The 10425-nt window shown below is 50.5% G+C and overlaps 1 protein-coding gene across 1 annotated transcript in view; it reads right to left on the reverse strand.

The window, feature by feature from the left end:
• GCK (glucokinase) overlaps positions 1–9824 on the reverse strand; it is a 49435-nt gene extending 39611 nt beyond the window's left edge. Inside the window, exon 1 of the mRNA XM_003896049.5 lies at positions 6447–9824. Within this exon, the coding sequence (XP_003896098.1) occupies positions 6447–6491 (45 nt within the window). The 5' untranslated portion in view covers positions 6492–9824. The remainder of the gene's footprint in view (positions 1–6446) is intronic.
• Between the last annotated feature and the right edge of the window lie 601 nt (positions 9825–10425).

Consider the following 10425-nt stretch of genomic DNA (forward strand, 5'->3'; position numbering starts at 1 on the left):
CAAGCAGGTAGAAAAAAGTATTACCATCCTGGCACAAGCAGTACAATGTGGCAATTTACCCTTGTCATTAGGAGGGAGGACTACAGCTACATAATGGAGCAGGAAGAATATGGCTCGCACTCAGATGATTTGCCAGGGTGTTTCTTGGCAGTCTCATGCCCAGTTGCAATTGGGAATGGACAACTTACAACAACGATAGACTGATAAAGGAATCCAGGATTCAGATGCCTCAGGGATAAAGGTTTGGCTCCTACTCTGGGTAAGCCACTTAGACTAGCAGTGTTAGCGAAGGGGAAGGGGACACTAGAATGGACGGTGGGGGTGGGGCATGATGGTGAGTATCAGTGACAGTCTTACAATCACCTGCAGAAGTGGGCATTGTAGTTCATCCCTCTGTTTTTCCAGCTGTAAGTTTTCCCAGAAGCTGTGCCTGGATGCAGAGAGCTTAAAGTGGAAAGCAGTAGGTCTGAGCAGTCAAGGGGTGGACTGTAGTACCTGCTATCGGCGCCTCACTGGCCAAGTGGCCTGCACACCCAGCCTCTAGCTGCAGTGAGCAGCAGCTGCAGACTGCTCACAGCTGTACCCTTCTCCTGAGAGTTTCCTGGAAATGCCTGGAAGATCTTCCCTCCCTGCTGGCCCTCAGCTGATGGTTTTGATACAGGTACAACAGGCAGGCCCTCTCCCAGGATGGACAACCGTGTGATATTCTTCATGCATCAGAGCCCAGGTGGAACCAGACTGAGGTGGACTTAAGCTGGACCTGCCTCTTTGACTGGCTTCTTACCTCTCGTTTTCTGTCCCCCCAACTTCCTTACAGCTTCTGCTGATAGTGCTCCTGCAAACACCATTTTCCAAGAATTCCAATCTCAGGCTCTACTTCTTGGGAACCTGACCTAAAACAGATACAAATCATGTTTTCCCTTCCTACCGCGCAGGCTAGCAGCAGAAAAACAATGCAGGCAGGCAGTGAGACTGAGATTGGGTCCTCCTGGCGGGACAGCTGGGATATGATGTCCATACCCTCTCCCAGGACCCAAGTGGAACTGGAATACTGATTCATGATACTCACTTTTCATTTGGAGAGTGAATTTTGGGTAAATGACTTTGCAATCCAAGAAAGTGAATACTGAGAACGTTTTCAGGTAGCAGAGGATCCCTGTACTTCCGAGACAGAGTGTTCCTTGAGATCAGCCTCACAGCCGTGCCCTCTGGGTCACAGCGCAGGAGCACAGAAAATCCCACTTCTTGGTCTCTCCAGCACTCCCCTCTCCTACTTGTTTATTGGCAGGGCTGATAGGTGCTGGTTGTCTACAACAAAGATCCCACTAGGAGGGGCTCATGCTCAGGTATTGCCAGGTAAGGAACGCTGTGAGTATCACTCCAGGTCACAAGTGCATGTGTTAGGGGACTCCTGGGACTAAGAAGGGTTCGGTAAGAGTAATCTGTGTTGAATCTAGCCTCGTTTTCTTTTTCTTTCCTTTCTTTTATAGTGTTTAATTTTTTGGTAATAGAGAACTTCAAAGTCAGTAAATGGGACAGTATAATAAATCCTGATGTACTCACTGCCTGATATCAATAATTGCAACCTTAATTCATTCTAGTATATTTTTACAAGTGTTTCAGACTGAAATAAAGGGAGATTGTTCAGCCTCAGGTGTAGAAGCAGTGAGACCATTTCCCACCACGAAGGAGGATGAACAGCAGGAGAAGCTGGCAGCTCCCAGGAGCAGGTCCTCTGCCCCCACTGCAAGGCCCCTGTGTGTTCAATAAACTGACCCTTGTACAGAGACTAAGGCTCACTTATTGGAAACCATTACTGTTACAGTATCTAAGTAATTAACAAGTGATGCATAGGACTGGTCAGTTATGTGACTATACGTGCGCGTGTGTGCACGCACGAGTGCATGTTTGGGCCATTACAGAAACACCACCATTTCTTTGTAATCAGCTGAAATCACCACTCATTAGTGGGCCTCTCGTGGACTATAATTGATTTTACAGCCACCTGTCATTTCTTTTTTCTTTACAACTTTGTGCGTTTGTGTTTTTCATGGCATGCTCAGGGTACACTATGTTCTGCACGCAAGCAGGGGGCTGCACGGGCTCCATCTACCCCTCTCAGGCACGTCCTTTTGATGTAATGTGTAGGATGGAACTTCTTCCCATGTACTCTGTGAAGGGGCCCCACAGCTCCCCAGCTGGGACAGCTGCTCTAGAGCCTTTGGCAGGGCTGGGCACCTGTGGAGCCTGAGGCCAGACCCAGGACGCCACACTGTGGGAACCACAGGGCACCTGGAACATGGGTTTAATCTGAGCCTGTCTGTGGGTAATAGTGTCACAGTGGGAGGGCAGGAGTCAGGGTGAGTCAGTGACCCCTAAAAAGGGATCTGTTATGACTCACATGGCATTCCTTCTCTCATCCTTCTATCCTTCTACTTGCAGGACTTTCCTACAATTCTGTCTGTACTGGTGCATGGTTATGTAGCATAAGAATGGGGATCCTTCTTTGCTCAGACCAGCAAAAGAGAGAGAGAGAGAGAGAGAGAGACTGAGAGAGAGACTGAGAGAGAAAAACAGGCACACAGAGAAAGAAACAGAGAGAAATACAGAAAGATAGACACACACACACACACACACACACACACAGAGACAGAGACAGAGAGAGACAGAGACAGAATGACAGAGACAGAGACACAGAGAAGTTCACACAGCTGAGAGGGGGCTAAAGGAGGAAGTGTCCACTCCTGAGAAGGGAAGGGAAGAGAAAGGCAGAAGGAGAGGCCGGGCCAGGTGTCCCAACACAGGGAAAGGAGCACACAGGGGACATGCCTGGGCTGCCTCTAAAGGCCTGGCTCAGCTGAGGAATGACAGACCCCACAAGGGGCTTCCCACATCAGATGGGCCAGAATGTTCCCCTGGAGGTCACTAAACAGGAGCTCAAATCTCTCTTCCCTTCGGGTGGCTTCAAGACAGATGCCAAGGGCACTCTGTGCCTCTCTCCATCTGTCCCCTCTCCTCCTGGGGGTCCTGCTGTGGGCAGGTACAGGCGTGGGCCTAGCGGCATCAGTCAGAGGGGCTCACGCTGGGGCTCCTGTGGCCCACTGATCCCCTGGATGTCACTAATGATGCCCCCCTTGGCTTGCTACTGCCCTGGGCTTCCCAGACATAGCTACTCCTTTTGAAGGGTCCTCATCCCCAGAGGCCTGGGCCATAGGCAGCAGAGGGCTTCTCCTGGGGACAACCCCCACTCTTGTCACCTCCCATCCTGGCCCGGCCTCCTGTCCTGGCTACAGCAGGGGCACTGGCGTTGTGACATGGCATCTGATGGATGACCCAGCCCTGGTCCCACAGATGCAGCCCCAGCCCTCACCCCCAAACCAGCGGCCTGCCCACAGCATGCCCATTCCCTGAAGTCAGGGACCTGTCACTGCTCCCCTAGGCCTTGGCACTGCCTGCTCCTCCCACACTGGCCCCTCCTCCCAGCACACCCGCTTGTGGGCCACCTGGAGCTTTGCACTCTGTACACCTGTCTCAGAGCAGGTGCCATGGCAGTATAGGGGCCATCTCTCCTACTGGGGCCCAGGACAATTCCTGTCAGGGATGTGGGTAAGCATGATGGAGTACACCTTATTCCAGCCTCATTCCACTTCGAAGCCTGCTCCTTCAATGGGGCAAAGGTGCCCAGGGCAGCTGGAGACCCCGGAGGGAAGAAGGTCAGTTCCTCCTGGCATGCCCTCCTGGTGTTATGGATTGAATTGTGTACCCCCAAATTCATATGTTAAAGCCCTAACCCCAGTGTGATGGTAGTTGGAGATGGGAACTTTGGGAAATAATTAGATTTAGATGAGGTAAGGAGGGGGAGCCCCCATCATAGGATTAGCATTCTTATAAGAAGAGACACCAGAGAGCTTGTTTTCACTCTCTTTCCACCATGTGAGGGCACAGCAAGAAGTGGCTGTCTGCAAGTCAGGAAGAGAGCCCTCCCTGCAACCTGACCATGCTGGCACCTGATCTTGGACCTCCAGCCTCTAGAATAGTGAGAAATAAATTTCTGTTGTTTCTAAGCCATCAGTGGATGGTATTCTCTTATGGCAGCCTAAGCTGACCAATACACCTGAATCTCATCTTTCCAGGCCCCTTCCTGAAAAAGGGTCACCAAATCTATCAGGCAAAGTTAACCAGACTTACTCATCTGTCCATAGTGAGGTGAGAGTGAAAATATAGACCAAAAGGTCCCCAAGAGGGGTGCCCAGGGCCCAATTTCAGGCCACCCAGAAGTGGTGACCCAGTAAGGGATGGACCTTGATGCCAAAGGAATAAGTCAGCAATGGTGGGGTACCAGGCAACCACAGCTGGTGAGAAGGGGCTTATGGGGGGGGGGTGGTGTCAGTGCAATCGGGCTCACCCCTAAGGAGCTGACATCCACATGGAGAAGTCACTGGGCGTGGGACTGAGGCCACAGGCTCCTGCAGATTATAAAGGAATGACCACAGGTAAGATCTGGAAGGTTGGTACCAGCAAGATGGTTGCTCTCGATCAGAGAAGTAGTAAGAGGGAAACCAGCAACACTTTAGTTTCCTCCAAAGCAATCAAAAGGAGAAAGAAGACAGTTCCTCTTGGGAGTCTGCACAGAGACAACCACAGCTGACGTCCTGGGACAACTTTGAAAGTGCAAGGAGGGCATTGCTCATTGCTCTAAGGTCAAACACCGGCTTGGGGTGGGGGCATTACTTCCCAGAGACACGACTGGACCTGGGTGGGCCTGGGCAGCCAGCCCACTTGGAAAACATCAGATCCTTAGGATGACCCTAAAACCAAGCTAGGTTCCCCCAAGACAAGGACCAAGTCCTCTGTGCAGCCAGAGCAAGCAGACAGGAGTGGCCATTGCAGCTCCACGCTTCCCTCATCTGGGCCTTGGCGCCCTGCGATCTGGGCACTAGAAGAGGGGTAGATGGGGTGGAGACAAGTGCAGAAATCAGTGATTCTCATCCTGTCTTTGTTCAGAATTTGGTATTTTGTCCAACATAAATTTTTTTGCATTCATTTTGATGATTTAAAATCGCATATATCTTGATGATTGATGTTTCTGGTGACCCCTTAAAGTTTGTGCCCAAAGCATTGTCTTGCTCCACTCTTGGCCCTGACAAGAATGTCAGTGACTTCCCAGGATTCCGGGGTTCACAGCTGGCCCTGGTCAGGACCAGCACCCCCTCACACGTGGAGCAGTTACAGGATGGGGCATGGGCAGCTCCAGAGTCTGAGACTGGTTGCCCAGCCCAAGAAGGTGGTTCACTCACACGCCACTGTGAATGCAAGGGGCTCAGGCACAGCTCTGCTGTGGCCTTTATTAAAGTGATTCCCTGTGCACACATATGTGCACATGCATGTACACATGCAGGTATGCACAGGTGCAAACATGCACACATAGCACATTCACACACGTGTACGCACACACACGGGCAAACTATGCTTTCTCTCCCTGTTTGGGGAAAGTGCTGGATCTCTACAGCCCACATGTCCACCTCTCCCTAGCTCCGAGCCATCTTTCTGGTCATGCCAAAGACAGCCGTTTCCTTCTCCCCGGGTGGCCTGAAGGGTTCCCTTTGGGCAGGATTTCTCATCCAAATTGCTGCCATAGCACCAGTGAGAGGCAGATCTGGGACTTGGTTGGGGCCTCAGCTGGTCCAGCTGTCTGGTTGTGCACCCTCTCACTTGGGTTGGTTGTTTTCCTCCTAACATCATTAGCTCTGCCAGAAGCAGAGCCAGCCCAGGGTTTATGCTGACTTGGTCATTTCACACAGAGGCGAGAGGGAAGCATGCCCAAAGTCACTGGCTCTGCTCACTTACCCCTTCTCCCCCACTCTGCCTGGGCCCCCAGCTGGGGTGATGCAGGCACGTTCCCCCCAATGTTTCACAGCAAAGTCCCCTGTCTCCAGCTCTCTCCTTGCTCACTGCTGGGCTTAGGGCTGGCTCAGAGCATGCCTGGATTTCTCTTTGTTTTTGGAAAAAGTAACTGCCCTGCACTCCTCAGCAGGCCACAGCAGCCCTCAGGCTCCCTGCGAAGTGATTCCTGCGAGAAGGCAAGGCATCTTTGACTTGTCACCATGTCTAGTGAGTGTTGTCTTAAAATCAGGTAGTGGGCTTTGCCCACAAGACCTCACATCCCTAACCCCCGCATCTAGGGCTCTAAATTCTCCAGAGCCCCTCCCCAGTGGAGGCCACTGTCTGGACTTCTTGGCAGCCTGACTTCCAGGTCGCAGGGCCAGAGTCCAAAGCTGGACGGGTCTTCCAGGCAGTAGGGGCCTTCCTGCCCCAGAAGGCACCCCTGGCAAGACCCTTCTCAAAGAGCCTGTGCATAAAATCAGATTCTGAGGCTCAAACAAACCACGGAATGTTGGGGACAGGCAAGCAAACACTCCCAGAATGCCCAATGGAGGGCGAGCTACCTTCTCCTTCTTGGCGGCCTCCATCCTGGCTCTGTCGTCCAGCATCTGCACAGCAGCCAGCGCAGGGAGCTGGGACCCCTCAGCCTTCCCCAACAGGCTTCTGAAGCAGAAATGTCCAAGGCTTCTCCCCTGCAGGGGTCACGGCCCGCCCTGGGTCCCCGGGAGAATGTGGTCCTCCTCAGGCTGGTTTGGGGTTTGAGGTTCAGTCACAGTTTCCTCCTTTTCATTGTTCTCCAGCGAGTCGGCAAGCATTCCCTTCTGGACCCTTCCTCACTGAGCCTGGATGTTCTCCAGGCAGGGCCATCGCTTGGCGCTCAGGTGGCGTCCTTAGCGCTTTCTCTCCAGGTTCTGTTGAGCTGTGGGACTTAGTGTCCTTCAGACAGACTCAGTAGGAAAGGTCCTCTCCCTCCTGTGGCCTGGGGACAGCTTTTGAGTAATTAAGCTGCAGGTGACTGTGTCTCTCACGCCCTAGCCTGCTTCCCCGGGGCTCAGGCGCCGCTTGGCATTTCCTGCTCCAACCAGGTGTGGAGTGGGGGATTCTCCTGCCAGGGCTTACTGTGCTCCTGAGAGGGCCTATGGTTGTCATGGTGACCAGAAGTGGACTCAGCAGGGCTGACCGTGCTGTCATTAGAGCTGCCATGCATAAAACTGGGACTGGTGGCAAAGAGCCTCCATCCCCATCACCATGGTGACCACTCAATCACCTTGTCACTGAAGTGACTGCTAGCCTGTTAAGCCTTTGCCACCTGTTCAGGTCCTGGGGCAGTGTCTCAGGGTCTCCCACACTCCTGTTCCGAGAAGCAGAGGACCCCGTGAGTCTGGAAGCAGAGGAAAGGGAGCAGGCAGCTTGGTGTGGCTCAGGCGCAGGCCCATGGGACCATCGGAGGGCTTTGGTGTGGCCTGTCCTGATTATTGTCTTGAAATCTGAACCAGAACAGTAAACCTGGCCCACACAAGCCTGGCTGAGTTTGAAACTGCCAGAACAGAGGCCCACAGGGACTGGCTCCTCCTCTGGACCTGCTCAAGAAGCTTCTGCCTGGGATGCCACCCACTCTCTCCCTCGCAGCCCAAGCGCCCCTGGAGAGGTTGCCCTGTGCAGTAGGGAGGCCCAGTGAGTGGATGGAGCAGGGGGCCAGGGTGCTGGAGCCAACTCAGCGGCAGGCTCAGACAATAGTCTGGAACAAAATGTACTTCTGCCTAAGATACGGAGGTCTGGTGTGTATTTCCCACTCACGGCCCTTTTCAGTTAGGATCGGCCACTTTTCAAGTGTTCACTGTGACTGGTGGCTACCATACTGGGTAGTGTTGGGATAGACCAAAGAGGGCTCAGGACCCAGCTCCAGGCCACCTATACTCAGAGATCCAGCAGAGGGGGTGAGGAGGAGTGGCCAGTGCGATCTCTCCAGACAGATGTGCTGTAACACTTTAAAATCAACTTCCTATTGATGGTCATTGAGGCAGTTTCAGATTTTCACTATTACGAAGGAGGCTGTGGCAGAAGTCCTTGAATTTCACCAGAGTAAGTGTGTGTCAATGTTTCTTCTGGTTGGCTCCTGGAGGCTGAATGGCTAGTTCAAATGCTACACACATTTCACATCTTGGTAGGCAGGACCACATGGCCTCCTCACATGGCTTCACCAGTTTCTTCCACCAACACGAGAAGTTTGGCTTTATCCTGGCCAGTCCTTCAGATGATAAATCTTTATGAGTTTTTTGCCGATCTGTCACCTCATTGTTTGAATTGCAAAATGCTGGACACCTTTTCATGTGTTTCTTGGTGATTGCATATCTTCTTCTAAGGATGATTTGTTTATATTATTTAACTATGTTGCTATTGGATTATCTTCTGCCTATGGATTTGGAGAAACCATTTTATATTTCATCTGTAATATCTATCAATCCTTTGTCTGTTAAATATGCTATGATAGCTCCCCTAGTTTATTGCTAAACCTAACAACTTGATTAATCGTGTCTTTCATCATACAGAAGTATCCAGTTTTTATGAATTTCAATCTTTGTTTTCTTGTTTTGGGGTTTTTATATCTTGTTAAGAAAACCATTTCCAATCCCTAAATTGTAAAAATGTTCTCCCACATTTCCTTCTAATATTTTTCCAAGTTTTCTATTTGTTCAGTACTTTAGTCTTTCTGCAATTGCTTGTGCTGGTGCGCCATCATTCTAAGGGCACATCTCACATCCTCGCCTTTCTTCTCATTCCTCCTTTCTGCTCTCCTGGGTCCTGGGAGATGGTGGTTTGGGTATGGTGCTAGGGAAGAGTCTAATATGGCTATTTGGTGGGGAAGCAATCCCTTCCCCACTGCTCTGGAATGTTGGCTGCACCCACAGTTTGTATTCCATTATTTCTCATTGTAAGGGAACAGCTCTGCTCTGGTCACCTTCCAGGTGTACCCAAAGGCCACACAGGCAAAGCTGGGAACCACAGAGAGCTGAGTCTTGTCAGAACACTGTGTGATCCTGCTGGAGGCCATATCTCACTGCCTTTCTCACCTCCCTGGGAGGGTCAGGAGAGTTCCTTATCGTCTCCAGGTTCTCGTGGGACAGATGTGAGGCTCGCAGCTGCAGTCTAGGGTTGGCTCCGCAGCAAGGAAAGACACTGCAAGCATCTTGCACCTTTGGCTTTAGTGTCACCCTTTTTAGAGCACAGGAGAACCCAGGGGCCTGCACCTTGGGTTACCCTTTCTTTTGCTGTCTGTGTTGGTAATAACTTATCTGAATATAGAAGTCACTCCTTATACTTCACCTGCCGAGTCAGGCAGGCCCTGGCCTTGGCCTTGGCTTTGCCTTGCACAATGCATATCTCATTCCTCTGCTGATACTACGCTCTTTTGGTTTGTATAATGTTAGTTTTTTAAAATATCTGATGGGGGCAGGAAATTGTTTTCTTAATAAGATTTTTTTTTCCACAAAATTTTCTTTGCCATGTGCCTTTTATCTTTCTTATAAATCTTAGCACTACTCATCCCACTTCAGAAAATGATGCTGTTGACAATTTCATTGGAAATGCATTGACTTTGTGGGTTTAGGGATTCATTTTAGAGAACTAACCTCTTGATAATATTGAGTTTTCTCATCTAGAAATACGTGTTGTTTCATTTATTTTGGTTTTATTTTATGTCCTTCAGGTGAATTTCATTATTTTTCTCATATAGAACTTACATATTTCTCGTTAGATTTATTCCTAAAGAAAGGCAATACATTTATTAGGAGAAGGAGCAATTGTCATTATAACTAATATTGATGAAAATATTTATGATTCGCAAAGTACTTTTGCATTCATTCTGTCATTTAATCAGACAATCTCAGTGCAGCAGGCAGTGGTATTATTATTATTATTATTATTTTATTTTATTTTATTTTTTTGAGACAGAGTCTTGCTCTGTCACCCAGACTGGAGTGCAGTGGCTCGATCTCCATTCAATGGAACCTCCACCTCCCAGGCTCAAGCAATTTTCAGGCCTCAGACCTGAGAGTAGCTGGGACCACACGCATGCGCCACTGCACCCGGCTAATTTTTTGTATTTTCTTTTTAGTAGAGATGGGGTTTCACCATGTTGGCCAGGCTGGTCTCAACTCCAGACCTCAGGTTCCGCCCACCTCTTCCTCCCAAAGTGCTGGGATTACAGCAGAGTGGGGAGAGAGCGGCTGAAGCAGAAGTGTGGAATGTGTGGCCACCACACCTTGCCAGTGGTAGTATCATTACCACCACTTTCCAACTAAGGTCACTGAGGCTGGGGAGGTTAAAGGGTTGGCAGGTATGGTCTCCCCACCTTAACGTCTCCCTAAAGGTTCCTTACTATAGCTTCCTGCTAAGGACAGGGGCCAAGACAGTCCCTCACACGGAGGTCCCAGGTTCTGCCACGTGGCCCTGCCCTCCCTGGCCACAGTTGATTGAAACGTCACCTGATCCAAGGGCAGCCACACCGCACACTGGCCAGAGCCTAGTGTAGCCGAGCATCTC

This window comes from Papio anubis, chromosome 4 (assembly GCF_008728515.1).
Source record: "Papio anubis isolate 15944 chromosome 4, Panubis1.0, whole genome shotgun sequence".
Classification (NCBI taxonomy): Eukaryota; Metazoa; Chordata; class Mammalia; order Primates; family Cercopithecidae; genus Papio; species Papio anubis.